We start from the raw sequence: 27495 nt of genomic DNA, 5'->3' as shown, positions 1-27495 counted from the left end.
TCTAACTAAACATTTTAGCTATAAGCTTCTCTAAATGCCATTGGTTGTAGTAAATTTGAGCTTGGAGACACTGCAGTCTGCTGGCTAAAAGGAAAAGTGCACTAAATAAGGCCTTTTTATTTTCTCCATTTCACATTTTTAAATTCAAATTTATCTTCTCAGAGCTCAAGTTTCTTATGAGTGGCATTTAATGATAAATGTTCAAGTATTTAACTGAAATTATAAAAAGGAAAAAACAAGCATAGAAAATGTTTTTAAAAATGAATTTAAAATAAAAACAGACTATTAGCCTCAAGAGTCCAGAGCTGAAGAAAAAATAAATAAAAAATGTCTTCTGCAAAAAACAAACATGTTTTTGCATCTTTGAATCTCTTCCGCCACTAACTTGAAGCAGCAGATGCTGCTCATACTGAACTGGATCTTCTTAGGATTTAATCCAATTAGAAGGCATATTCTCCTTGTTCCCACTTATGAAGTCACTGACCGCATGCAATCGGCTCGACTTCCTTAGAAAGTCTACCAACTAGAATTACGTGATTACCAAAACTTGACTCTAATGTAATATAATTGAGATTGAAGTGAGGTAACGTGAAACAGGAGCCATTCAAATTAAAAAAGCTCAGGTGATTAAAGAGGAAAATTATGTAAAAAGAGCTATGGATGCTGCCAGCTCTCTAGAAGTCTATAAACTTACACACATTAACCAATTTTGGTGCCTCTTACATTGGAAAATGCACAACTAAAAAAACCATAGCAAATTACTTTGCTAATCTTATTAAGGCAGCCTGTCTGTCTGGGGCGTTGAGTTCAACAGATTTCCCTTAAAAACAGAGGTAAACCGGTCTGCTTCAGGAAAGTCAAAGATGGCTAAAAAATTAAAAAAAATGAAACTCATGTAGAAAATTAATCAGAATGAAGTTAAGATTACCTGTCTTCAGATTACAGTATCTGTTAAAATTTGTTTACTTAAATGCTGGATCAGCTACTAAAATGTCCAGGAAATAACAGCCCTCAGAATAGCCATACAGAAACACATTTCAAGCTTTTACAACTCAAATATTACTTTATTATATTACATCAAAAACATGGACAGTCATTACATTGTAGGATCCTTGTGTTAGACAAAGATGTTCCTCTGAGTATACAACCCCTAGGCACCAGTTACATGGGTGTGGATAACAAAAGACAGCTTCTATGTCCAATGAGGACCATTTATTGTGCGCTTCGACAAGTCTGGGGGTTTGTATTTGCAGATGTCTTGGCTTTTCGCTTTGATTTTAACACGTCTTTCCTTATTTAAAGGATGAATTGTTTTAAACAGTAAAACACATTGGATTTACTTTTTCCATTAATGCTACAACCAATCTCTGAGTTAAAACCGAGTGTTTGAATGTCAGGGCTGTTTATTTGAGGCAATTATTTGCATCTACCATTTGATCCAGATTTTGATACAAGGTGCTGTGGTGGGAAGATTGATTCCTCTACTTTTTGGCAACCTGCAATCGCTCGTGGACATTCTCCCAGTTGATCACATTCCAGATAGCCTTCACATAATCAGGGCGCACATTCTTGTACTGGAGATAGTAGGCATGCTCCCAGACGTCAATGCCAAGGAGAGGGATGAGTCCTAAGGGATAAACAAAGTTTACATAACGATAAACAAAAGGTAGATGTTGGCTGTCCCATTTTTTGAAAACCAATTCAAACCAACCTGTTGTCCCCTGCAGGGGATCCTGGTTAGCACAAGCAGCAATCCGAAGTCGCCCGCTGTCCTTGTCATAACCAAGCCATCCCCAGCCTGAGCCCTGTACTGCAACGGTAACAGCCGCCATCTTCTCCTTTAACTTCTGGAAGGAGCCAAAGTCCCGTTTGATGGCCTCCATTAGCTCCCCTGGACAACATCAAACAGATTGGTTTTACTTTACAGCCATAACATCAGGAAAAAGAAACTCATATCACCGACTTGCAGACTAAAAATTAGCTGCTAGGAATGAGTGACCTCCATAGGCTTCATATTTAGGATTGTGTGCACAAACAAGGAATTTTCCTGCCTCGTGTATTGATCAGCGCAATTGCATTGAGCAATAATACAAATATAAAATATATAAATGTTAGAGGAAAGTAAAAAAATAGCATGTGTACAAATGTGTTATATATATTATTTAAAAAAAAATTAAGGCAAGTTTTTAGAGTAAATATGCACATTTTGTTTAATAGTACAGGGGCCGACTACAGGGACTGTAAGGCATCAGATCGACAGCCTGGGGGGATAAAAACTCACTGCAGCAGACTTTCCCTTTAAAGTTTCAACAGTTTGTCTGCATGATGTATATAGTTTGCAAGTAGTCAGAAACGCTTTGGCTGACTCCAGAAGACATGCACTAGATAAAGGGAAGGTCAGTCCCAATTTAAAAAGTGTCTAAGCTAGCCAAAAACTGCTGTGATTGCCCCCTAAGCTGTGAACTAGTAGATGTGGTTTCCCTGGATAATTCAGGACAGATATGTCTTTAAAAAAATGCAACCATTCTAATCATCACTCTTCCACAAACAGTCTGACTTGATAGCTTCACATTTAATGATCACTTATGTTTGTTTGTTTTGGAAAAATATAAAAACTGTATAATAAAATTTTAAAAACAACAGAATAAATAGTTTGTTTTTTTCTCACCTTGAGGCTCACCTCCACCATTTGGGGAGAGATTTGTCCAAAAGATAGTGTGGTTAACGTGACCTCCTCCATTAAACTTCAAAGCAGGCTGAAGTGCAACTTGTGCAGTCACATCTCCTAAAATAATTCACACACACAGATGGATCAATGTCAAAATATAAGACATTGAGATAAAGAGATTCCCAAACCATCCAAAGCATAAAAAAAAAAAAAAAAAAACTTTGTCAGAAGAGACTTCAATCAAACTAATACATGTGACTGTCTTTACCCTTTGCAAGAGCCTCTTGATATTTCTCCTCTGTAACATTAAGGTTGTTAACATATGTGGCGTGATGCTTGCTGTGGTGAAGCTGCATAATCTCTGCACTGATATGAGGCTCCAAGGCTCCATAGTCGTAGGTCAGATCAGGGAGTGTGTGCTTCTGCCTTGATGCAGCTATCAGATTTATGCTTTGGCTGAGGCTGGCAGCACACCTGGAAAGAAACAGAAGGAAGTGAACATGTTTAGATAAAACCTTTAATGCAGTCACTTTAAAAATGGACACTTATATTTACCTGGGATTAATATGACAGATCAGGATAAATGAGATGTACAAGCAAAATGACACATGGTTCAATATTTTAATTGGGGAAAAAAAAAATCCCACACTCACAGCGGTTTACATTTTACTCTGTTAACCATAAATTAAACAGAGTAACCACAGATTGCATAATTAGTTCGAGTGTATGCATGTAACCCATCTTCCCTGTCATATTAGGTAAATATCTAACAGCTAAAACAACATGTGGCTTCAGTTGTACCATTTATTTTGTATTAATGTTCAAAATAGTATACATTTGACCCGAAACAGTACAGCAAAAACACAAATTAGGCAAAACATTCTTATCTTTTTCATAAAACAACATAATGAGTTGAAATTCTTGCCCAGAACTTGATGAGCTAGCCGTTAGCTCTCAACAAGCAACTGTTACAAGTTAGCATTTACTCCGTTAGCAAGAAGTAGCTCTCCCGTTCTTTCTGCTGCTTAAACCGTCTTAATCCTTGCTACTTCTAAGCAGCTGGCAATCTTACCTGCGTATTTTCCCAACTCTACACAGCATGTTTCCTCTGGTTCTTTAGCAGCACACAACAGCTTGGTGAATAATTGCAATTGCCCTTGAAATGTGCAACTTCAAGTTGACAGTCCAGGGGACCGTACCATTATAGATAGGACAGGGGGGTTCGTGAGGTACGCAGGACTTATATAAGCCTCCACAGGGGACAGCTAATACCATGGAGGAGAAGCATACTACGAGCTATAAACTAAAGTAAAGATTGTTGTTATTATTATTACATCCAATCAATTTTAAATTTGCAACCGTTTTGAAATAAATATCGAGTCGTTTTTCTATAGCCTTGATTGAATGGGTTGTATCATGGAAGTGTTATAGGTGTTATTGGTTGTTCTAAACCTGAGCAGAGGTCGAAATTTTAAATGTATTTACATTTTGAAAGGATTTATGAGCTACAGTAAACAAACAAGAATCATATAAAAGAAAAATGAAATACGCAGAAGTGAAATGGAACAGTTCCTTCTCTACGTCACAAGTTATATCAGAGATTGTATATAACAAGTATGATGAATCACTTATAAATAAATAAATTATTAAAGCTTCTTTAAAAAAATAATTTGGAAGACTGATATTTAATTTATAAGCAATACATGTGCATTTAGAAAGAAAGAAGTCTAAAATAAACGTAACATTGTTAAGTCCTCAGGGAACGCTGCTGAAAACGTAAAGGATTGTGATTTTTTTTTATCTGTGGGATTTCTATGTTATAGTGTTCAGTTTAAGCAAACGCGTTTTTCAAAGTTAGAATGCTTAATAACCCAGAAAAAAAAGTTAAATCTGAAGAAGCTTTAACAAATATAATGTACAACCCAGTTTGTAAAGAATATGTATACAGATACATCTTAATATCAGAAACCAAACGTTGTTGTTATTTTCATCTGTGTAATAAATCTTTACAAGGTAGGAGTTTAACTCTCTGAAATAGAGGATATTCATTTTAGAGAGGAGTGAGACATCCTCTTTGGAGTCCCTCTTTGGTATTGCTCCGCAGCGGCCGGAGTGCAACCCAGCAGCAGCTCGTGAGAGCCATTCTGTTCTGTTCAGCTCTCGTTGAGGATGAAAGTACAGACACCGAAGCGTGACTGAAACTTGTAAATTTCTTTTGCGAAACTTAACGCATCTCTAATACTTGGACCACGGAGAACTAGTAAAGCAGAGCGTTTCCCGGAAACATCGAAAGGAACGGGCCTGGTGAGTGTTTTTTTTTTGATGGCGTTAGGCCTGGCAGCCGCAGCCAAGAGCCCGCTAGTTTCAGGAAAAGAAGCGTAAGGGAGGGAGTCATTTCCTTCAGCGCCATTTTGTGATAACAAGGAGTCGAACTGGATCCAATAATTAAACATAACCCATAACGCCTTTAAAGTAGACCTAATTGTTAAACTGCTGTTGTTCTTGAAAGCGTTTAAGGTTCAACGGGTTGATACATGTGACTTATAGTCAGCAGTTAACCTTGGTTAGCGTATTCCCCGTGTGTCGCTGTTAACAACTGCCGCTATTGAACAGTTGGCCGAACAGCGTTTAGGAACTGGCTATGTTAACTTTTAGATGATCGAAATATTGAACAGTGATGCACCATCATATATCGATTACGTATCTCCGAGTGTGCTAAAACAGTGCCATGTCTGTCAAACATGTCACATTGTAGCGGGTTGCCAGCAACCGGCCCTTGGCAACGGAGAAGATGATGCAGTGACTTGAAGCTGCGGTTGCTGATCGGTTTTCTCTCATTTCTTTACCTCTAGCTCACAATGACCAACGAGGAGCCTCTTCCCAAAAAGGTTAATTTCTGTTCGTTGTGTTATAAAGATAAAATGCATTGTGAATCCCATTGTTTCTTAAATGTGTACAAAATAATTTGACCTGTCTGTTTTTTTTATTCCTCACAGGTTCGCCTGAGTGAATCTGACATGAAGACCTTGACCAGAGAAGAGCTTTGTGCAAGGTATCACTGTCATTGCAACCTGGTGATTTGTTTATTTTTTCTTTTCTTAAAGCCTCTCACTAATGATTAAAAATGCTTTGTTTTTGTACAGGTGGAAGCAACACGATGCATATGTCCAGGTCTTGGAGGCAAAATATGCAGAGCTCTGTTGTACGTGCATTTGTTTTGTTTTTTTACGCATTATATCATTATTTTTGATGAGTGGAAGAAAAAAAAACCTAATGATGTATTTTCCCCCCCCCCTCTTGTAGCCAATGATGTGCCAGGACTGAAAGAGTCTGAGGAAAAGCTCAAGCAGCAGCAGCAGGAATCTGCACGCAGGGAGAACATCTTAGTGATGCGACTTGCCACCAAGGAGCAGGAAATGCAAGAGTGCACAGTAAGTATCAGTTTGAAATTCATTTCAATTTGATTAGACTTTGGTCAATGGCTGATCGTGTTTTTCAAAGAATCGATGCTGATAATTTCATTTGTGATGCATCGAGTCACTAAAAATATTAACTCTTCACAGAAGACTGATTAAAGAAATATCAAAGTCATTTTACTTTTTGAATGCAAGGACTGCTTGCTGAGAAAGGCACTGGATATTTCTGTAGTAAATGGCGATTTAAAATATTGATCAACTTGATTCTCAACAATATAGGTGCAAACATATGCTGTGCAGGCTGCCTTGTTTTTGTTTTGTTTGTTTGTTTGTTTTTTTCACTCTGGACAAATGTCATGCTATATTTATTCAGGTTTATCAAAAATGGGCCACCAGCTAATTAATGTGAAGGCAGCTTTTCCGTTTGCCAGGTCAGAGTTTATTACTGTTTAGAGATCTATTTATTTATTTTTTTTAGATTTAGGATGCCGTTTCAATTTATCGTAAAGATGATCCGAATTTTCAAATCGGAGAGAGAGAAAAAAAAACTTGGCTGTGTTGAAAATGATCTTTCTGTTAGAACTGGAACATCAGCCTTTGCATAATTTAACTCACAAAGAACAGCTTGGGTGCAATATTATTTGCAATGACATATTTAGGAAAGAAAAATTCATTTGGCTGCAATGTCATTAGCCCTGATGCTGACACCTTTAGATCATAATGTGCCGTAGAAGCGTTGGAATACTTTAACAAAACAAGAGTGAGAAAAATAGTAATTTCTTTGCAAACACCATCATCGTCTTCAGTTTTATGTTTTGAGTGACTGCTGAATTAAATGAGAGAAAATGCATATTCATTTATCTGTGACTAAAATGTATTTATCACCCTCTGCAGACCCAGATTCAGTACCTCAAGCAAGTCCAGCAGCCGAGTGTGGCCCAGCTGCGGTCGTCCATGGTGGATCCAGCCATCAACTTGTTTTTCCTCAAAATGAAGGCTGAACTGGAACAGACTAAAGACAAACTGGAGCAGGCCCAAAATGAACTGAGTGCCTGGAAATTTACACCTGATAGGTAAAGACAATCAAAATAACTCCCCCCTTCAAACAAAAAGTCAAGACTTCCTCACGCCCCCCACCCTCACTCTCACTGCAGGCATGCAGGAACAATGGTGGGGCGGAAGGCTGACAAAATGCTGTACTCGTCACAAGACTCAGACTTTACAGAAAGCCAGTCACTGCAAAAAAAAAAAAAAAAACAACAAAAAAAAAAACTGCTTTTGTTCTCTTGTACTGTGCCAGCTACATTTCACATAAGCTAAAGAGGAAAGACAGTATGGTCAGGTGACACTTGTGTTTCAGCTCTCTTCCCTCACCGTCCGAGGGCCTGAAGGAGTCCGGACTGTTCCGAAGAGGTGGTCGCTCACTGCCCGCACAGGATGATCCCTTCCCAACCCCTCAGCTCAAAACCAGACAGTTCACATTTAAAATAAGGGGCATATGGGGGAGGTCATGTCAGGCGGGGAGCATCCCTAGCCTAAAACATGAATTGAACATTTTAAAGAAAACTTCCATACTTGGTTTTGTAAAGACATTTAACAGTGGACCACATCACACAAATACCTGCTAGCCTTTCTGTGAAATGTAAAGACTTTTGGACAGTCTAGATACATTCCATTCATATGAGGAAAGTCACTAGGATTAAAAGTAAGACTTCTGGGGAAGAGACACTAGAACTGATATAAGACTGAGCGGAGCCAGATCCTCGGTCCACAAAGGGACTATGGTTAAGGCATGAAGGTCCATTCGCCCACACGGGCCGCTACACGGTAGAGTTTATTTAAATGTTTTATTTTGTGAATTGTTTATTTTCCTTGCTATTTAATTTGATCTCTCATTTCTTTATAGCAAACACAGCAGTGTGTGTTGAAACCAAGAGGCGCGATTGGTCTTCATCATTTACTCTTGTGTAAATTTTCAGATCAGGTGTTCAGAAACACGCTGCTGTAGGTGTTCTAAGTCCTGTTGTCAAACTGTCAGTGCAAATGTCCTGCAGGATGCATGTTCTCAGTTAAAGCGGGTGTATTGTTTTGTATTGTGTACTCTTGTGCTTAACAAAATATTTTCCTCCACAGCTTAGAAAATAACTGTCTTCAACATGTGGCTCAGGTATTTTAACTTGTGTTTACGGAGTGAAGCTATCATACCATTTGCTTTTTAGACTTAAAAAAAAGGACTTTACTAAAAGCAGGACTTGAATTAGAGCTCTCAACTGGTTTTCAGTCACAACCAACTTTGCATTTTTAAGGTGTGCAATAGTTACTGAGAACTGCTTCAATGCTGCATTTGATAGGGAGATTTATATTTATTCTAACCAGTTGGATTAACACTTAATATAGATTTAATTAGCCTAGATGTCACAACTCAGGGATAGTGGTTTGTTGATTATTGTGATGGGGGGAAAAATGCTGGTAATTAGCAGTTAGGATCAGTTTGGTAATATTCATCAGTTGTATTGCATGTTCTTGATTTTCTAATTTTAATGCAGCTCTTGGTTAAAGTTGGCAGTGTATTTTTAATAATATGAAGAAAAACAAGAACATTTCAGTTAATGCACTTAGGTTTTGATGTAAAATATATAATTCTAGATTTATTATTCATTAGGAATAAGTCTGGTGTTTTATCTAAATGTTTATCATTGGATAAAGTTGTTACGCTATTTCTCATTCCTGTTTACAATACAAAAGGCATATAAGTGTTAAAGCTTATGCAGTAATATGACTTTAGATAACTGGTGCAGTTATCATTAAGGTGTTTTTTAACAAAAGGTCACAACTGAATCTATTAACATTCTACTTCTCATTGATCTGTTGTTGGACCGACGTCTGGCTGGTTGATTGTGATGTTAACATTTTCATTGTTTTGCCTCAAAGTAAATTCTCCACAGAATCTGTGCAACACTTTTCTGTGCACATTTTCTGTCTAGTATCGATTTATTTAAAGGTTTAGTGTTTTGTGTGGATATAATGCCCCGTGACATTGCTCTAATGACTGCTAAAGCAGTTCCAGTTATGTTGGAAGGGTATAATATTTAAAAGCCACTGTTCTCTTACTTGCCTTGTAAAATGTTGATCTTTGATCCATGTGTATCATGGTAAGTTCAGGTAGACTCTAACAGGTCACTGAAATAGTTCTTTATTATTCTTTCTTTGTTCTTTTTTAAATGTTTTTTTTTTTTAAGTATTTAGATCAGGGAGTCTTTTTTTTTCTTTTTTTCTACTGATTTTATTTAAGTTCAGACCATTTTACCAAAATGGTTCTCATGGATATGTATTCCAAATCAAATTTTCCATTCATGTTTACTATTTCAAAGGCGGCAGATTTGAAATACTAGGGTTGATTAGTGATGTGGTTTTTGAGAGACTGAGGAGTTTCTGTTTAATTCCAGGCAGAGGGAACAAGTCATCAGTGTCTGCCTGCCTTTTACCTTTGTCTCCTTGTTCACTGTGTGATGTGAGACTTGTTTCCCTTGCAGCCAGACAGGGAAGAAACTGATGGCCAAATGTCGGATGCTGATTCAGGAAAACCAGGAGTTGGGCCGGCAGCTATCCCAGGGACGAATCGCCCAGCTGGAGGCTGAGCTGGCCTTGCAGAAGAAGTACAGCGAAGAACTCAAGAGCAGTCAAGACGGTAAGAGAAAGTAACATCTCTCTATCTTTTTGGTCTATTTTGTGTTGAAATGAATTAAGTTTCTGTATTGTCACTTCCAGAGCTAAATGACTTCATCATCCAGCTTGATGAGGAGGTAGAAGGGATGCAGAGCACCATCCTTGTCCTGCAGCAACAGTTGAAAGAATCCCGCCAGTTGCTCGCTCAATCTCAGGGCACATCAGCTGGAGCAGGCCCCAGTAGGACTTCACCCACTGCTTCCAGCTCATCTGCAGAACCCTCTACTCAGCCAGAACAGGCCGGCGCTTCATCTGAACAAGGAGGCAAAGACTACGGGAGGGTCTCCAATGGTCCAAGAAACAGTAGCTCGTCCCAAAGGAGTGAGACCACTACACCTAGCCTGTACAGAGAGGTCAGCAGTGCCGAAGAAGACTTTCCAATGTCCCCTGTGGCCTCCAGCCCCGGTGACACAGAGACCAAACGTCCCAACCACTCAGAGGAGGCGCCAGGAAGTCAAACTGTCTCCGGTAGAGCTGGAGGACCTGCCGGATTCAGGAGTCAGCTAAGCGCGGGGTATGAGAGCGTGGACTCTCCAACTGGCAGCGAGACATCATTCACTCAACACTCGAATGACACAGACTCCACCACCGATCCCAACGAGGACAAGGCTGCCCTGGTGACCAAGGGCACCAGGACTGCAGGGTCACGTCATGCCCAGAACGGCCTGGACTCCAACACAAGTGATGGTGCAGTTTTGTAATGTACTTTAATGTGTTCTATATTTTTTTTTTTTTTTTTTATACAGTATAAAACAAGGCAGCAAATTCATAGTCTGTAACGCAGCTCCGTTGTCCAAGAAAGTTTTCCACCGTTGTCCCTTTGCCTGTTGTGATGCCTTTGTCACATTTGTGTTGCTTAATGGGGATGTAAACAGGATTGATGTTAGATTTAAATTGCGTGGGTGTATGATTTCAGACTATTACATTTCACTGTTTATTTGAGCACAGCTATACTGTTAAGCTGTTAACACTGAAATCAGGCCGTCTGGTGTTGTAACGCGTCAAGTCAGTAAAAATCACTAAATTCCACTAGGTTCTCAATACTCAAGGAGTGCATTTTAAGATGTTGGCCTGTGGTTTTTTTTTTCTTTTGTTTTTTTAGAACAGTTTTTATTTTCATTGGCAAAAAAAAAATCTGTTTTGAGAGTTCTGTTAAAATGTAAGTAGTTTATATGCGATGTCCATATTATTCTTCAGCCCTTTTCATGTACTGACCAAATTCAAAATAAAGATTTTTAATACTATAGAGTGAAACCAATTATTAACAACCAGTAAACTAGAATCAAAGTTTTCAAAGTATAAATTAATGATAGGAAATGGAAATAAGAATAATGAACTGATATGAAAGAAGTAGAGAAGTAAATTTTTATTTTTTTTATGTTCCTTTTTAAAAGAATTACATTAGATATTTAGAGCTCAGATTTTTGTGTAGTTGGAAATAAATAATACTTATTTTTTTTTAATATATGACAGACTGTGAGTTTAATTTTATTGCCACAAATGATTGTCAATAAGGATGCAAATGATAAATCAATGGATGTTTGATATCCCCTTTAGTTTACATATTAAATGTATTGATAAATATTTTTCAAACTCTATTTTGGGGGAGATAATTTTTTTTGTATTTGATTTCTTGTACTATGAAATAATTAAACCCTTACTTGGGTTACCTTGGTAACCTACAGACCAATTAATGATTTGTGTTTCCCCTGCCCTTTGAATACATAAATACAGTAGCTTGAAGACCTAAAAAATTTGTTTCTCAAGCAGCAAAATCTAAATCTATTCTATAGAAATATTTCTATTGTGGCATATTAGATTTTTTAATTTTAAAAACATTTCTTTTGTATTAAATTGTTTTTTGCATGCTAATCAACGAATTGAGATTATAAAAAAAAAAAAGGGAAAATGTTGACCTCTTTATTGCATTTCTCGTTTTGCAAACCTTTGAGTGCTTGTCGTCCTCCTAAACAGAAGGGGGCGCTATTATTTCCTTGGGTTCCATCTGTACACCCCCTATTTAAACGTCCATGCAGTGTCAACAGAGCTGTGTGTTAGTGGACAGGAATAGAAAGAAGCAAGGACTTCAGCTTCAGACCGGCGTCTTTCAGGATGAACACCGAACCTGTTGTTATCGTTTCTGCCGCTCGGACTCCAATAGGTAAATCCCGAACACCTTTAAGTGCCAGAATCATGTAGTAAAGCAGGACTTTCATACATTGTAACTATTCATTTGTTACATTTTAACATCATGCTGCTGCTTAACAAGCTGTACAAATATTTTAACTATTTATTAAGATTTCGGGTTATATAATATGTACATTTTTATACTGAATGCTGTATGGATAAAGTTATTCCTTTGACGTGTATTAATTAAACAACTGGTTTTGTCCTCCACATAAACGCGCAGGGTTCCTGGTGAATTTTGATTGGTTGGCTTTTGATCTTCAAGTAATCGTAGACATTTCATTGGCTGATAGCCGTAGTGCGATTCAACACGAGCCTACTCCTATTGGCTACTGAATAAATGACGTGAGGCGACATCCAGTTTGGCGTTTTTTCCAGATTTGTTCATTCAATTATTTGTAACTGCATACTGTTAGATACAAGTGGTTTATGGAATTAAAATCAATTAGCGACTGTATTTTTTTAAAATTGGATTTCTGTTATAGGTTATAAGCATAGCTTTCCTGAGTGGAAACTGGCATATATATATATATATATATATATATATATATATATATATATATATATATATACCTGGATCTTTAATCATGATTAATTGGTTTTAGAGACTAAACCAAGCAGATGAAATCTGTATTTAAAAAAATCCAAACAGAAAGAAAAACAGTAAGGTTGTTCAAAAATATATTGTTTAAACCCCCTTTATGTTTTTTAATTTTAGTACTCTTACTGATACATCAACAATTAGGAAGCAATGTAACACCAATATGTCAGAGTGTAAAGATAGATAAAATGTAATTCCCTAATATAACAGTTCCAAAAGTGAGGGAACACAGACACAGCATGAGCCCATTATCAGAAACGGCAACACAGGGAACATTTTGTCTCTAAGACTGATACAAAACATGTCTGTGTCAAAAGATTTTTTTTTTGTATTAAACTGAAAATAGATCTAAAATAGAAAACATTGTAACAAATTGTCTCATACAGGCTGCCTGAGTGGCGCTCTGTCCACGCTGACTCTGAGTGACCTGTGCTCGCCAGTGATAAAAGATGTTCTAAAGCGGGCTGAGGTGAAACCAAATGAGGTCTCTGAGGTTATCATTGGACATGTCCTCACAGCAGGTAAATGTTAATCCATTTATATTTTTAAAGGTTATTGTGTAACAGGTTATACTCTTTTTTTTTTTTCTCTACTTATCTTGCTGTATTGTTTCCCACATTAATATAAACCTTCTCTTTTAGGTCAAGGGCAGAACCCAGCCCGTCAGGCCAGTGTTGCAGCTGGTATCCCGTACTCTGTCCCTGCCTGGAGCTGTCAGATGGTGTGTGGTTCTGGGCTCAAAGCTGTGTGTCTGGGAGCTCAGTCCATCCAGGCTGGAGAGTCCTCTGTGGTAGTGGCAGGGGGTATGGAGAGCATGAGCAGGGTTGGTAACACGAAAAAAATTGTGGAGAAAAATAAATGTACAGACCCTTTAAATCGTTTTTACCCCTTACACTTCTAAAGGTTTCTCATATTAGCATCATTACACTTAGAATAGACATCATAAAGTCATGCACATTTGGAGAAAAAAATATCTTTTAGAGCATCCATTCAATACGGAGCTAGATCTGATTTAGTTTTCCATTTTTGAGAATTTGAACTAAACTCTGAGATGTCCAGAACTCGGGCTACTGCTTTATAAACTACCTCTGTGGAGAAACTGTGTCACTTGATTTTATTTAGTGGTATTATAATAAAGATTTGCTTTTCTTGGTGAATTTTAAAGACATTTTACAAACACAGACTGTTTCATCTTTTTTTTACCTTGATACACTCCTCTGTTTTTCACATAAACTACAACAAAATACAGTACATTTTTAATTGTGACTAACATGAAGAAATGTGAAAAACTTTAAGGGGGTTTGAATCTTTGTGTGAGGATAAAACCAATGGCCTCCTTTGTCTATACTCAGGCTCCTCACACTCTGCAAATGAGAGCAGGAGTGAAGATGGGCGACGTTTCACTGCAGGACTCTATGGTTGCCGATGGCTTGACGGATGCCTTCCACAGCTACCACATGGGAATCACAGGTATTATTCTCTGCAGTAGTTAAACCTCTGTTTTTTTGGTTTTTTTCTTTGTTATACTGATGAATTTTGACATTGATCATTGTTCCTTCTTAGCTGAAAATGTTGCAAAGCAGTGGGCAATCAGCCGAGAGCAGCAGGACGTTTTTGCTGTCAGTTCTCAAAACAAAACGGAGGCTGCGCAGAAGGCGGGACATTTTGATCAGGAGATTGTCCCCATCACAGTGCCATCCAGAAAGGGTAAAGGACTTCTTCAGTCTCTTAGTGACAAATTTGCATCTCTAATTATCTTTAAATGTCAAATCCTGCTCTCCCATTCAGGTCCCGTTGAGGTGAAATTGGACGAGTTCCCTCGACATGGAAGCAACATTGCCAGCATGTCCAAACTCAGGCCATGCTTCGTTAAGGACAGCAGTGGCACCGTCACAGCTGGAAACGCTTCAGGTTCCACTCACTAATGAACCATCAACAAGATGGGTTCCTTTGCACACATGGATTAAAAAAATACTATTTACACAGGAATAAATGACGGAGCTGCAGCCACTGTTTTGATGAGCCAATCAGAGGCTGCGAGGCGGGGAGTAAAACCCATGGCTAAAATTGTCTCGTGGGCTCAGGTAGGCCTTGACCCGTCTGTCATGGGCACCGGGCCAATACCAGCTATCAGGAAAGCGGTGAGATATCAGAGCGCTAAATCATATTGAGTCTTTTTTTTTTCATTATGCAACTTCTACAGTCTGAGTTACTCTTTCTCCCCTTTAGGTGGAGAAAGCAGGCTGGCAGCTGGATCAGGTTGATTTATATGAAATCAATGAAGCTTTTGCTGCACAGTCCCTTGCTGTGATTAAGGAGCTCGGCTTAAAGGAGGACAAGGTAACAGGCTAAAGTTTTATGTCACAATGGTTTGCTTTTTACAACCATCTTGTGATTTCTTATAAAATGATTCCTGGTATTCAGCATTCAGAATACATATATGATAGTGTGTAGGATCAACATGTGGAAATAAGGATTTATGAGTTTATATGTATTGATGAACCTTTTATAGCTCTATTTCTAACCTGTTTTTTTTTTTTACATATTTAAGGTCTAGAAAGAAATTGCGGTTTTACAATGTGGCGTTAAAACAATATCCTTCACTATCAAATGACAAATGCAATATTCTGTATTTATGGAACATGAAGAAAAAGCTTGTAGTTTGTTGTCTAATTATAAATAATAAAAATTTTTGCATTAAAATCTATGTATACACTAGATAAATATAGACAGAAGGCCTCTTTAAATTAGCTGCTGTTGCGTGTTGTCCTTGAAGGAACATTCCTCCCTGAACAGTACCAAACAGATTGACAATACTGTTTCATGTTTGATGTACTTTACAATCCTTCTGTGGACTGGAGTATCATTAGAGCATCTAGTAGGTCTACTCTAGGAATATGCAACTCTGCTCTCATTACTGGCTATATGAAATTTTCTTGGTTTTAGCATAAAATACATTATGCATATAATGCAACCACATCATTCTAAACCTTAAAGACCAATTGTTTGTCTTCCTGGTTTGCAATGCGTATTTATCCTGCAGTCTTTAGTGAGTGAAATAAGTATTTGAACACCCTGCTATTTTGCAAGTTCTCACACTTAGAAATAAGGAGGGGTCTGAAATTGACATCAAAGTTGCATGTCCACTGTGAGAGACACAATCTAAAGTAAAAAAAATAAATAAAAAATCCACAAATCACAATGTATGATACAGATTCACACCTGTATCATACACCGGTATTTGAACACCTGAGAAAATTAATGTTAATATTTGGTGCAGTAGCCTTTGTTTGCAATTCCAGAGGTCAAATGTTGCCTGTAGTTTTTCAACATGTTTGCACACACTGTAGGAGGGATTTTGACCCATTCCTCTCTACTACTCTGGATCATCCAAATGGTCATTAGCAGGCCTTGACATATGCTCGTTTAAGCAGGGGATCTACTATGCCATGCAGATATCAAACTCAGTGAATTACCAACAGTAATATTGGAAACAGTGGTCCAGGCTCTTTTCAGGTCATTGACCAGCTCCTCCCGTGTAGTTTGAGGCTGATTTTTTGCCTTTCTTAGGATCACAGAGACCCCAAGAGGTGAGATCTTGCATGGAGCCCAGTCCGAGGGAGATTGTCATGTTTACCGTAGCTTCGTCCATTTTCCGATGATTGCTCCAACAATTACCAGCCTTGTGGAGGTGAACAATTTTGTCTTTGGGCAGCTCTTTGATCTTGGCCATGTTAGTAGTTGGATTCTTACCGATTGTATGGGGTGGACAAGTGTCTATGCAGCGAACAACTTCAAGCAGGTGCATCTAATTAAGGATAAAAAAATGGAGTGGAGGTGGACTTTTTGAAGGACAACTAACGGGTCTTTGAGGGTCAGAATTCTAGCTGATAGACTGGTGTTCAAATAACTTTTTGCAGCTGTATCACACACAGTTAAAAAATCATAATGATTTCAGGTTTTTTTTGTTTTTTTAAGATTATGTCTGTCACAGTGGACATGCACCTACGAAGACAATTACAAACCCCTCCATGATTTCTAAGTGGGAGAACTTGCAAAATAGCAGGATGTTCAAATCCATATTTTCCTAACCATCTTTAAATGTTTGTCCTTCAAAGAAATTCTGGCTTTTTTTTTTTTGTTTTTCCCGTTCCACAGGTGAATGTGAGCGGTGGGGCCATTTCTTTGGGCCATCCTATTGGCATGTCTGGCTGCAGAGTCCTGGTGACTTTACTACATGCTTTAAACAGGACTGGAGGCAGGAAGGGTGTGGCCTCACTTTGCATTGGAGGAGGGATGGGTGTTGCCATGTGTGTGGAAAGGGTTTGAAACATCAACCTAATTAATCTTAATTGCACTTGATTTAAGTTTGCTAACAATTAAGGGATAATGAAATGTTTACACTGTTAAGTAAAATCTAAAAACGCCAGAGTAACCTCCCTAAAAGCTATCATCACTGTGAATATTAATTTCTGTCTTAACTAGCAAGTACATCATTAATCCATTATGCAGGCAGAAAGTACTAAATTATCTTTAGGCAACAGAAAACATTATGTTTAGCTTTCAAAACAAAGCTGTCTTGCATTGATGTTTAAAATGTTAAAAGTTTTGTTTTAAGCATTTATTAGCAAGGTTTACATTCCAATATGTACTTGTGTGATGAAAACATCTTGCAGGGAAAATTAAATCATAAGAGCCATATTTAACCACATTCTTTAATCTAGTGCTTTCCTGAAAATGTTTAAGCTTTACTGTAATTGCAGCTAATAATGAATAAACACTCATTTACAACCACTGAAGCTTTATTTTTGTGTCTGAAACAAAACAGTCACTAACAGTTCCTTTGGAATAATGAACCTTATAAGTGATGGGAGTGAGAGAAATGCAGAATGCATGGCTTACGCTAGCAGCCACGAAGAGCTCAGAAACATAAATACAGGCAGTAAACCTACAGTGACCGGCAAAGATTTCAACCTTCTAGAGATCCAGATTCTACAGCATCTCTATAGGACTTTCCGCCTTCTTTTGGCTCTGGGAACAGTTTGATGAGGTCGTCGATACGCAGGATGGTGATGGCAGCCTCAGTGGCAAACTTCAGGCTTTTTGTCTTGACCATGGTGGGTTCATACACTCCAGCCTGACGGTTGTCCCTTGGTTTGCCGTTCACCAAGTCCAGGCCGATCCTACAGAATTATAGACAAGATTATCTTAACGTAAATCCGCAACAATAGAAAATCTATTCAATAAAAACTACATTATTCTACACATGTCAACACTAATGTTTCATTTTTCATGGTTTTGTAAATACATACAAGCCTCCTCAGCACAATGAGGACCACTGTGAGCAACATCACATGTGCAAATTGAGGGAAAATGTATATATCATAGCAAGTTACGTGGCTTATAAAAATATTATTACAGCAGCAATTTCCATTAGTTTACTTTTAAGTTAAACAACTCTGCCACTTAAAATGGAAAAATAAACAAAAACAACTTTTTGTACATAAGATGTGTAGCATGCTGAGTCAAGCTTTGGTCAGATTCAGGGTCCTGTTCTAGCCGAAATTAGACTTAAAACCTTTTGGGCATACGGTTTTGTTCACATCAAGGCATTCACATTCTGCACAATGAAATATGTGCTGAAGCTTGTTTTATAGTATAATTCCTTGTACTTCTTTGTCTCTCCCTGTAACTCTATACCGGTTTTTGCATGGGTATAAATTAAATAGCTAAAGCATTTAATGATTAAAAACCATAAATAAAAACACAATGTTACTAGAATGTGAACAAATCGGACTTAAATGTATCTTTTTTCCAAATCTATGCTTCTCCAACAGTCCAAATATGCCTCTTTAAGAACTTTCTGGATGCTGCTTAGGTTTATGCTTCATTAAATTAAATCCTCTTTCACAATCAGTGCTGGGCGCTTAAATGTAGTGTAAATATCCACCATCTGTGAGATCTGCTCCAGTTCCTCAAATATAAGCGCTGCAGAAACCATATCTGAGAATGTTAATTGACCTTTGTTTACATTTTTGCTTCATCATGTGCCTGAATTCAGCCTAAAATAAAGAACAGTGTCCTAAACTGTGTGCTTGTTGGATATCAGAGCTGTTACAAACTAGTGAATTTCATAGGTCTGGAAGCCTAGAATGGTAAATAATTTGGGTCGCCACCTACTCCTCTTTCTGTTGGATTATTTATTTATGCACCCAGAGGGGCTTTTGATGTGCCGAATGAAGTCATTTACTTTACTAAAACTTAAAGGACAATGACTATTCCGAAATGATACAGAAAATCTTTATTGGCCTAATTGATTTAGTTTTTGGATTTTATTTTATGCGCTGCATAGATTTTCTTGTGTACTGAGAATGCGTAAGCAGTGCGCAATTACCTTTTTAGTGAAGTCAAGCATCTCAACCATAAAAACACAATGAACCAGGCAAATATATTAGCAGCATGGAGAATCGAAGTATTGCATTTGAAATAATATCCAAAATTTTGCATCAGAGCCATCCATTCATATATTGTAATGGTAGCTCTGAAATATTATCCATGTCAATTAGTACTTTAAATGAGATGTTCTGCATACTTCTCCTTTTCCAAAACTATTCGGAATTGTCTGTTCCTTTTATCACTGGTTGAAGTTTAATTTTAAAACTAAAATATCTGTACAGCTGTCACTTTTTAAGTATCAATTCTGAAGAAACTGTAGATAAGTGTCCTATGGATGGACATAGATCAATGGGCAGGGCTATGACGGATGCAGCCTTTTGAAAATGGAATAGGGAATAAAGTCTCAAAAAATCCATTTGTTTTAAAGCATTTACATTTTATACCTATGCAAACTGTAGGGACCCTGCATTCAGCCGGTTAGGTTCTGCACCTCATCAAATACTAAACTCACCATTTCAGGTTCTTGCGCTCAGGGTTGACCTGAGCTTCATTATGGAAAGCCCTCAGCTTGGCCACCAGGTCTGTGGAGTCCTGGGCTGCATTCACAGCCAGAGTCTTGGGTATGATGAGAAGAGACCTTGCAAACTCAGCAATGGCCAGCTGCTCTCTGGAACCCTAAAAACAAATTATGTTTAAAACTTTGATTTACTCTCTCTAAAGGAAGCCTTACACATGAAGATTTTATAAACCTACCATGCTGGTAGCATAGTTTTCCAGGTAAATTGACAGTGCTGCCTCGACAGCGCCCCCTCCTGGTACAACAGACTTAGACTCAAGGACCCGCTTGACCACGCAGAGAGCATCATGCACTGAACGCTCCATTTCGTCACACATGAAGTCGTTAGCTCCACGCAAAATGATGGAGGCTGATGTGCGTGCTTTTGTACTAATGGAGAGAAAACAGCATCGATAGTAAAAAGGACATCCTTTCCTTCCCAGCTAAAAATTAGAATCTTCTAATTTTTATATCATTTTAACAAATTAACAAAATATAACATCAGTACGGAATAATTTGTATCATAAAAGTACAACTCTAAATGTATATAAAAATATTTACTTATCAAGTTTTCAAAAAACACCTCAGATCAATGTAAAGGTTTAACTTTTTACTAATTAGTGCCATTTTAAACCACAGCCCAGAGCTATGTGAGACTGCAGCAGTTCTTACTTCTTGATCAGGATGAGCTCATCATCGCAAATTCTCTCCTGGACAACCTCCTCAGCCTGGCCGAGCATAGTGGCTTCAAATGTTTCTTCTCCTTCCAGATTGGAGAGGGAGGGGCAGACGGTGGCTAAAATACACGCAAAAAAAAAAAAAGTCAAATTTTATTGTTTCTTCTTCATTTAAGGACATCAACACAAACAGGACAAAATACTCTATTCCTACCTCCTGTTGCTTTTGCGATGCGTTTAAGGTCCCTCTTGAGAACCCGCCTCACTGCCATGGCTCCACTATCCACAAAGTACTTCAGACACATATCATCAATGCCCCCAGTGGTCAGTACAACATTAGCTCCAGCTGCCAAAATTTTCTGAATCCTCTCTTTGGTGATGTCAGATTCCCTAAACCAAACAGAATACACAAATTAACATCCAAATATTCCTACAAGGAACCCAGAGCAGAGAGAAGGTGGAATTTAACAATATAAAACAAGAAAACTAGGGTTCTTAAATTGTGTCCAGCTCAAAGTAGTGGTCCTGCAGCTTAGAGAGAAGCTGCAGCCTTGACTTGTGGCTGATAATATTTTCTCCCACGCGTATCACTGTAAGAACTATTGCAATAGTACCACAGCAAAATAAAATGGGATTATTCTTTAAGGCAAGGAAACACAGGCGTATGATCCATAACCTACCGCTGCCTGATCTGGTCGAGTTTTTCTGGGTCATTGATGATGACCTGGACTCCCATCTTCATCTTGGTTTTCTGTAGGCTGAAGTCTAGACAGGCTATCTTAGCATTTACGATACGCTTCACCATTTCTGTTGGAATAAAATATAAACATTCAACAGCAGGAAAAAAAAAAAAAAGTATATTTTTATGTATGTTGGTGATTAGCTTCAGATTTTTTTGTGTGGTTTTAAAAAAGAATCACAGTAAACAATCCCACTGTGACTTTTTTTAATTTTAAAAGCGGTTTACTTTCTCCCACGCGTATCACTGCATACACCACTAACAAAGATATAGCAGTAAAATAATGGGAGTTTAATGAAACTGCATATATTCCAGATGAGTCAGTAAGATGCATACCTTGTGAACCAACTGTGCAGTTGACTGCATATCCATTGACCAGGAAGCTTTCTTTCTGGCTGCGGCCATGAGCCTTCAACACATTGACAGAGTTGATGGGGTATTTGGCCACTCCTTTGCCATCAACAAACTTAACAGCCATTGCAGCATCAACTACTATGTTAGCGAAGAATTCTGAATCACTAAGGGCCCCCAGTCAAGGAACATAGAGGACATTGAATTGGTTTCCACATTCAGACTACAGTCAAACATCATCAGAACACATTTTAAAATAACGATAAAATAATCAGGATACACTCCAATGATTTTGGAAGACATGGAGGTTTTCGCTGCGTTGATTAAGCACTCTCTTCCCAGATCATCTGTCCCAATAGTCAAATTTTCATTGATGTAACGCACCGCCTCTCTGGAAGATCAAAAATAAGCATTTTTAAAGATCATCCTGATTTGCATTCAAGAAAGTCTCAATCATGATTTGCTTGTCTTACTTGCAGGCCAAACGGTATCCACTGATGACAGAAGTTGGGTGAATCCTCTGCTTAACCAGCTCATCCGCACTTTTGAGCAGCTCAGCAGCAATGATTACCTTTACAAAAGAAAAAAAAAGTTCACATTTCTAGACCTTAATTTCAAATTTTAACTCCTGCATCTACTTTTTAAAAATAAATGGCAGACAAAGGCTGAAAATGTGTTGTAAATCTCAAAACTCTAAATCATTTCACAGACTCTGCATCACACTGACAACAAAACCATAACACTGCATATTTGCACCATATATATTTAATGCTCTGAACTCTCATATCAATGTGTTTTTTGCACCATGTTTTTCCTCCCACACCGTTTACATTTTATCACTACTGCATTTTATGGAATGGAAATGTCATGCAAGCTGTACAAAACAAAATTTCATTTTGTACACACTATGTATACAAAATTACTATTGATGTTGTCTAAGCCACTTTCAAAATTTTGCCAATATTCCAGACTGACTGACCTTCATTTTAAAAGCAATGATGGCCACCCTTTTATTCTTTACTTAGCTGCTTTTTTCGTGCGATAATACAAATTCAAACAGTCTATTCAGTAGGACTATCAGCTGTGTATCCACCAGACTTCTGCACAACATAACTGATGGTCCCAACCCCATTTATAAGGCAAGCAGGGGGCACCTGTGAAGTGAAAACCATTTCAGGTGACTACCTTTTGAAGCTCATCAAGACAATGCAATTCAGTTTCGATTCAATTTTTTTTTTATATATATAGCGCCAATTCACAACACATTTCATTTCAAAGCACTATACAGTTCACCAGACCATCCAGTCAAATTGATTAAAAGTTTTCCAACTAAGGAAAACCAGTTGATTGCATCGACTCATTGACTCGAATGCAGTTCCTCACACTAAGCATGCTTGTAGCGACAGCGATGAGGAAAAACTCCTTTTTAACAGGAAGAAACCTCCAACAGAACCAGGCTCAGTGTAAGGCTGAGGCAGACTGGGGTTCAAGGGGACAGAAGCAAAGATACAAAAAGCAGCTGCAAAAGGCGGCCCCTTCCAGGAAACACACAGCCAGGCAGACGAGCTCTGAGCCAGCTCCAATGTCATAGGATGAAGAGAGCACATCCAGCCAGTCACAGTCAGAGAAACAGGACTACACTGGAAAAACAGGCAGATCTCTAACATCTATAAGCAAAGCTGCAGCAACAATGCCAAGAGTGTGCAAAGCAGTTATCAAAGCAAAAGGTGGCTACTTTGAAGCACCTAGAGTATTAGAAATATTTTCATTTGCTTTACACTTTTTTGTGAATTAATATAGGCTATAATTATATAATTACATGTGTTCACTCATAGTTTTGATGCCTTCAGAGTGAATCTACAATTTTCACAACCATGAAAATAAATAAAACTCTTTGATTTAGAAGGTGTGTCCAAACTTTTGGTCTGTACTTGCATAAGTTGAGATATGCGTTTGCCTAGGGTTGATAAAAGAAAAAACACTCACCACAGAGGTAGTTCCATCTCCAACCTCCTTGTCCTGCAGGTCAGCCAATTCACAGAGGACCTTGGCAGCAGGATGCTCTACCTCCAGCAGCTTCAGGATGGTAGCACCGTCGTTGGTGATGGTTACGTCCTGTTAGGATGACCAATACTGATAAGAAACCAATCCTGATTTCTACTTGAATACCTTCTTAAAATGTGGAGAAAAGAAAATGACACAGACCCCTATGTCATCCACCAACATCTTGTCAAGGCCCACCGGTCCGAGGGAGCTCTTGACGATGTTGGCGATGGATGAAGCAGCCATGACTATGAAAAAAAAACAAAAGCAGTTATTCCCGCTACCTCTTGAACGTAATGCCTACTTTAATAAAGAGCCACGAATTATGTAATTGTTCTGTCAGTTTATTCGGTGGGGTGCACAAGCAGCTAGCCACACCTTCAGATCACGACAGTGTTTCTCTACCCCATTAGCATAGCCCTCCATTCATTAAACAGTGAGTGGAAGGTACTAAAATGGGGGTGCACAACTGTTGTTAAAACTAAAATTTTCACAAGCTGATGTATATAAAAAAGACTGTAATGACAATACAGGACATCGACAGTTTTGAAAAATAGGACGGAACAAAGCACTGAGACTAGCTATAAAGTTAGTTAGCATTAGCCGCCGCACGTGTGTCGTCTAAAGAAGCTGAGTTCATACTCCGCTTCCTTGTAATACATTAACACGGTTTTTTATTTACTAAAAAATGATATGCACCACAACCTACCATTCTGAGTGCGAACAGACTCGCCAGTAGTTCTCTGGCCGAGCACGTTTAACGGACCATCTAACATCGACATTTTGGACCGCTGCTCCACCGAGAAGAAAGGGAAGCGCTGCCGCAGTGCTTTGTGGGTAAACTGTTAGTGGCCAGAAGGTTCGAGAAGAAAATTTGTCAAAAAAACATTCTTATAGTACAATATGAGGGCCTTTAATAAATAAAAGTAGTCTACCCGTCATTATTTACATGTAATTTGGGTTCATTTAGCAGGTTTGAGTAATGAGAGTAGAACGATATAGCGTGATTACATCTTTTAACTACATTTCCCAGAATCCAACTTGCTTACTTGGAGATTTCAGTGCCGTCGTTTTTACTATCAGGCCCAAATTAGCGCCTCCTGTTGATATTGTTCAGGAGCAATCGTGGAACGAATCCCTCAAAACATCACAATTCATAGCATTAGAACCTTTTTATATTTCAGGTACTTTACAAAGAAACATCTTAAAGGAACAATGCAAAGACATGCATTACCATTATATGAAAAAGGAGGAAGTTATTATGTTTTTTTTTTTTGTAGAAATAATCTAAAATGTGTTGCTTGTATTTGATATTAAACTATTGAGGTGGCATATGACCCTTCACAGCTTCGACTTTTATTGTATTTATTTATTTATTTTTTTGCATTTTTTTCTACATTTGCAATTAGGAGAATATCTTCTCTATCTATTATCTCCAATTGAAATATTATCCATACTCTTTTTTTTTTTAAACTGATACTTTTTAATCACTACATTTAAAGTAATTGCCACAGACTGATTTGAATTGAGTTCAGGATTCTGAAAAAAACTTTTCTAACTCTAAATATTTGTTTAGGGTAATTTTCCTGCTCTTGGTAACATTTGGTAACCTTAAACATGGATTCCAAGTTGCATACATTCTCTAACTGATTTTCTTTACTATTTCCTTCTTTTTACCAACAGTTTGGATCAGCTTTTTCTGAGCCATAAGTAACATACCAAACCAGAAGTTTGGTATGTTTAATGTCTGAATTAACATGATCTACTTTGATGAAACTTAGATTAAACCTTATTACACTATATTTAATTTATATTAGGTGGATATTTATATACCACAAAATAAGATAAAAGTTCTGTTTTACATTATCACTCAATATGTGAAATTAAATATTATTTTTCAGTTTGGCTTATTCATCTTTTAACACTTAATTCTTTTTTCAGATGGAATGTTCTATCTCTTTTGTTTTAGGTCATTCACTGCAGTGGAGAGCAGTCCCAGTCTTTACTAAAGTCATATTTGCAGCCTTAAAATTGGCCTTTAGGGATGAAGGAGACTGTGTTGGAAGCTGATTGTCAGGCTAACCCACAGCAAGAACAATAAAAAAGGGAAGTCAACCTCAACATCTCGCCTCAGCCACTGATTTTCATCTCAATATGTGTTCCTGGACTTACAGCTTTTTTTAACCAGCCCCCTCCTCTTCCCATGTTCCAGAAGGGATTTGGGGTGTATGGGACACAATGTAAAGGCAGACACAGAAAACATCCTATATAAACAATCAGCATGGCGTACCATTAAATGGATCAGGTAGCTCCCTGATTTGTTTCTAAAAAATGAATGGAAGAGAAGTCTTAATCTCTATAAAACTGCATTATGGTGGTTCTCTTCTGGCAGAAAGCAGAGGATGGGAAGCAACACAGGGTTTCTGTCCCTAGAACTCAAAGGTGGCAAATCACAGTTTTACAGCATTTTTAAGGACATTGCTATGAACATTCTCATGGAGAGCAAGCCAGAAGCTGAGCAAGCAATAATTTTTACTTGGGACCACTTGTGGGCATACCAGAGGAGGCCTGTATGAAAAGCAGTTACCTATTTAAACAACTACAAAGCACAGCATTGCACCATCTGTGTGAAAACCACCTCATGGAAATGCATTTATAACTAGTTTTATAGTTAAAAGCTATAGTAGTTACAACACCTTTCCTCCTGATTGCTTTGGCTGTTATAACTGACTATAAGTCAAATACTTCTCCAACCTTCAGATGAGACTTCATCTCTGTGGGCTTAAGTTCTGAGTTGAGACAGCCATTCCAAGTCGACTAGAACATTTTTGGTCATTTTATATTAAAGGGTCCAGTTTTGCTTGAGCTTTAAATGTATAGTGGAGGATGTTGTTTTTCCGGGTGGAGCAAAATTAATGGTCCTCCTAATTGTTGGTCATTCTGGTGATATGTTTATGTGAGGCAGACTAAAGTGCTCGTCCCCATTTTCCCTTACTAGTGGTGAGTATGACATGGTGGAAAAAATGCAAATCTTTTGGAAAGGAGGCTTGTATGATGCAAACAGCAACTTTTAAACAAAGCGTGCACAAGGAGAAATGGGCTCGTGCACGCCGTTGCACGTGATTAATTGGCGTTCCTTCTTGGGAGCAGAGAGGGTTGTGCATTTTTCTCAAAAAGCGGAGAGGGCGCATTAATCCTCCACTATACCTTTCATTTGCTTAAGAAATGGTCTTGTGTTTTCCTCAAGGACCTTTGAATGATTGGTAAAATTGACGGTGGATGCTATCAATGTGAGCTGGTCACTTTCACCTCTATAATTTCAGAGAATTTTGTACTGTATTTGAGCCAGACATTTAGTTTTTTTTCTGCAGTCCAAATAATCAAATCATGGCAAAGGAAAAAAAATCTTCAATTCTATTGGAAAGTTTTAGTCTGGCCAAAGTATTTCTAGGAAAGCAAAGATTTTCTCCTTGCTCATTTCCTTTGAAGTACAGACAAAAGGCCTGCTCTAGGTCCTCTGATGACATGTTGGGATTTTTGAAAATCCCTTTTAGCACCTTACAATCTGCTCTTGGGTTGAACTTGCTTTGCAGGCCTGACCGGGGCTGGTAAACACATATGCTCTACAGTTTTAACCTGGAGTTGCTAAAATGTAAGTCTTCTAAACCAGGGGTCTTCAACATTTTCCAGGCCAAGGACCCCCAATCTGATGGCGAGATGGAGCGGGGACCCCCTAATTATATATATTGTCTGAAATTGTGCAATATCAAACTGTTCCTATAGTCACTCTATTACATATGTAGTAATGTAACAAAAGTAATTTCGCCCTGGAATTATTAAAGTATTTCTGATTCTGATTCCTGGTTGATGGGACAGGTGTTGTGAATGAAACAGTGCCCAGCTTGAAAGAGCTCCTGTGTGTCGCTGAATGTGTGCATTGATGACTGAAAGACATTTTCTGCCTCCATTTATCTGTTTACTACAGCATGCTGAATTCATGTTAATGTGTATTTAAATACATTTCAATTAGTGAAAAAAAGTTGCAGGGGGAGTATAAAAAAAAAAAAAATGCTGATCAACCAAAACTTTCGCGACCCCCATGCAGTAGCTCTGTGGACGCCCAAGGGGTCAAGGA

The 27495-nt window shown here is 38.1% G+C and overlaps 4 protein-coding genes across 5 annotated transcripts; 2 read left to right on the top strand and 2 right to left on the bottom strand.

Annotated features, from left to right (window-relative positions):
• Positions 1 to 1291: 1291 nt before the first annotated feature.
• Positions 1292 to 3898, bottom strand: sod2 (superoxide dismutase 2, mitochondrial). The gene is made up of 5 exons (XM_015369612.1): positions 3741 to 3898; positions 2937 to 3142; positions 2669 to 2785; positions 1712 to 1891; positions 1292 to 1627 (listed from the first exon to the last, which is right to left on the bottom strand). Exons 1-5 carry the CDS (start codon positions 3767 to 3769, stop codon positions 1482 to 1484), a joined length of 678 nt encoding a protein of 225 aa, XP_015225098.1. The 5' UTR covers positions 3770 to 3898; the 3' UTR covers positions 1292 to 1481.
• Positions 3899 to 4748: 850 nt separating this feature from the next.
• Positions 4749 to 10678, top strand: wtap (Wilms tumor 1 associated protein). 2 transcript variants are annotated; one of them, XM_015369810.1, is made up of 8 exons: positions 4749 to 4972; positions 5521 to 5556; positions 5665 to 5720; positions 5812 to 5870; positions 5972 to 6099; positions 6979 to 7157; positions 9618 to 9772; positions 9853 to 10678. In XM_015369810.1, the coding sequence occupies exons 2-8, from the start codon at positions 5527 to 5529 to the stop codon at positions 10509 to 10511; spliced, it is 1266 nt and encodes a 421-aa protein (XP_015225296.1). In that variant the 5' UTR covers positions 4749 to 4972; positions 5521 to 5526; the 3' UTR covers positions 10512 to 10678. The 2 variants fall into 2 exon arrangements, with proteins under 2 accessions (XP_015225296.1, XP_015225297.1); XM_015369811.1 differs by having other exon boundaries at positions 4774 to 4972; positions 5424 to 5556.
• Positions 10679 to 11809: 1131 nt separating this feature from the next.
• Positions 11810 to 16972, top strand: acat2 (acetyl-CoA acetyltransferase 2). The gene is made up of 9 exons (XM_015369823.1): positions 11810 to 11971; positions 12985 to 13119; positions 13240 to 13421; positions 13951 to 14068; positions 14162 to 14305; positions 14387 to 14509; positions 14585 to 14739; positions 14828 to 14938; positions 16757 to 16972. The coding sequence occupies exons 1-9, from the start codon at positions 11923 to 11925 to the stop codon at positions 16925 to 16927; spliced, it is 1188 nt and encodes a 395-aa protein (XP_015225309.1). The 5' UTR covers positions 11810 to 11922; the 3' UTR covers positions 16928 to 16972.
• A 410-nt stretch (positions 16973 to 17382) lies between these two features.
• tcp1 (t-complex 1) lies at positions 17383 to 24217 on the bottom strand. The gene is made up of 12 exons (XM_015369822.1): positions 24070 to 24217; positions 23523 to 23608; positions 23304 to 23432; positions 21791 to 21888; positions 21598 to 21708; positions 21303 to 21484; positions 20908 to 21034; positions 20442 to 20617; positions 20223 to 20346; positions 19748 to 19940; positions 19506 to 19669; positions 17383 to 17781 (listed from the first exon to the last, which is right to left on the bottom strand). Exons 1-12 carry the CDS (start codon positions 24140 to 24142, stop codon positions 17568 to 17570), a joined length of 1677 nt encoding a protein of 558 aa, XP_015225308.1. The 5' UTR covers positions 24143 to 24217; the 3' UTR covers positions 17383 to 17567.
• Positions 24218 to 27495: the final 3278 nt, after the last annotated feature.

Source organism: Cyprinodon variegatus, unplaced genomic scaffold (genome assembly GCF_000732505.1).
Source record: "Cyprinodon variegatus isolate N-32 unplaced genomic scaffold, C_variegatus-1.0 Scaffold38, whole genome shotgun sequence".
Classification (NCBI taxonomy): Eukaryota; Metazoa; Chordata; class Actinopteri; order Cyprinodontiformes; family Cyprinodontidae; genus Cyprinodon; species Cyprinodon variegatus.
This window is presented reverse-complemented; position numbering and strand designations above follow the sequence as displayed.

Coding starts and splice junctions, on each gene's coding strand:
- sod2 (XM_015369612.1), bottom strand. CDS start 3,769: ATGCTGTGTAGAGTTGGGAAAATACGCAG. Junction 2,786..2,936: donor TCAAGAGGCTCTTGCAAAGG/GTAAAGACAGTC, acceptor GAATTATTTTAG/GAGATGTGACTGCACAAGTT. Junction 1,628..1,711: donor TCCCCTGCAGGGGACAACAG/GTTGGTTTGAAT, acceptor TTTATCCCTTAG/GACTCATCCCTCTCCTTGGC.
- wtap (XM_015369810.1), top strand. CDS start 5,527: ATGACCAACGAGGAGCCTCTTCCCAAAAAG. Junction 5,721..5,811: donor AGAGAAGAGCTTTGTGCAAG/GTATCACTGTCA, acceptor GTTTTTGTACAG/GTGGAAGCAACACGATGCAT. Junction 6,100..6,978: donor AGGAAATGCAAGAGTGCACA/GTAAGTATCAGT, acceptor CACCCTCTGCAG/ACCCAGATTCAGTACCTCAA.
- acat2 (XM_015369823.1), top strand. CDS start 11,923: ATGAACACCGAACCTGTTGTTATCGTTTCTGCCGCTCGGACTCCAATA. Junction 13,120..13,239: donor TGGACATGTCCTCACAGCAG/GTAAATGTTAAT, acceptor CTTCTCTTTTAG/GTCAAGGGCAGAACCCAGCC. Junction 14,510..14,584: donor CACAGCTGGAAACGCTTCAG/GTTCCACTCACT, acceptor CTATTTACACAG/GAATAAATGACGGAGCTGCA.
- tcp1 (XM_015369822.1), bottom strand. CDS start 24,142: ATGTCGATGTTAGATGGTCCGTTAAACGTGCTCGGCCAGAGAACTACT. Junction 21,035..21,302: donor CTGCACAGTTGGTTCACAAG/GTATGCATCTTA, acceptor TTATTCCAACAG/AAATGGTGAAGCGTATCGTA. Junction 17,782..19,505: donor GAGCGCAAGAACCTGAAATG/GTGAGTTTAGTA, acceptor ATAATTCTGTAG/GATCGGCCTGGACTTGGTGA.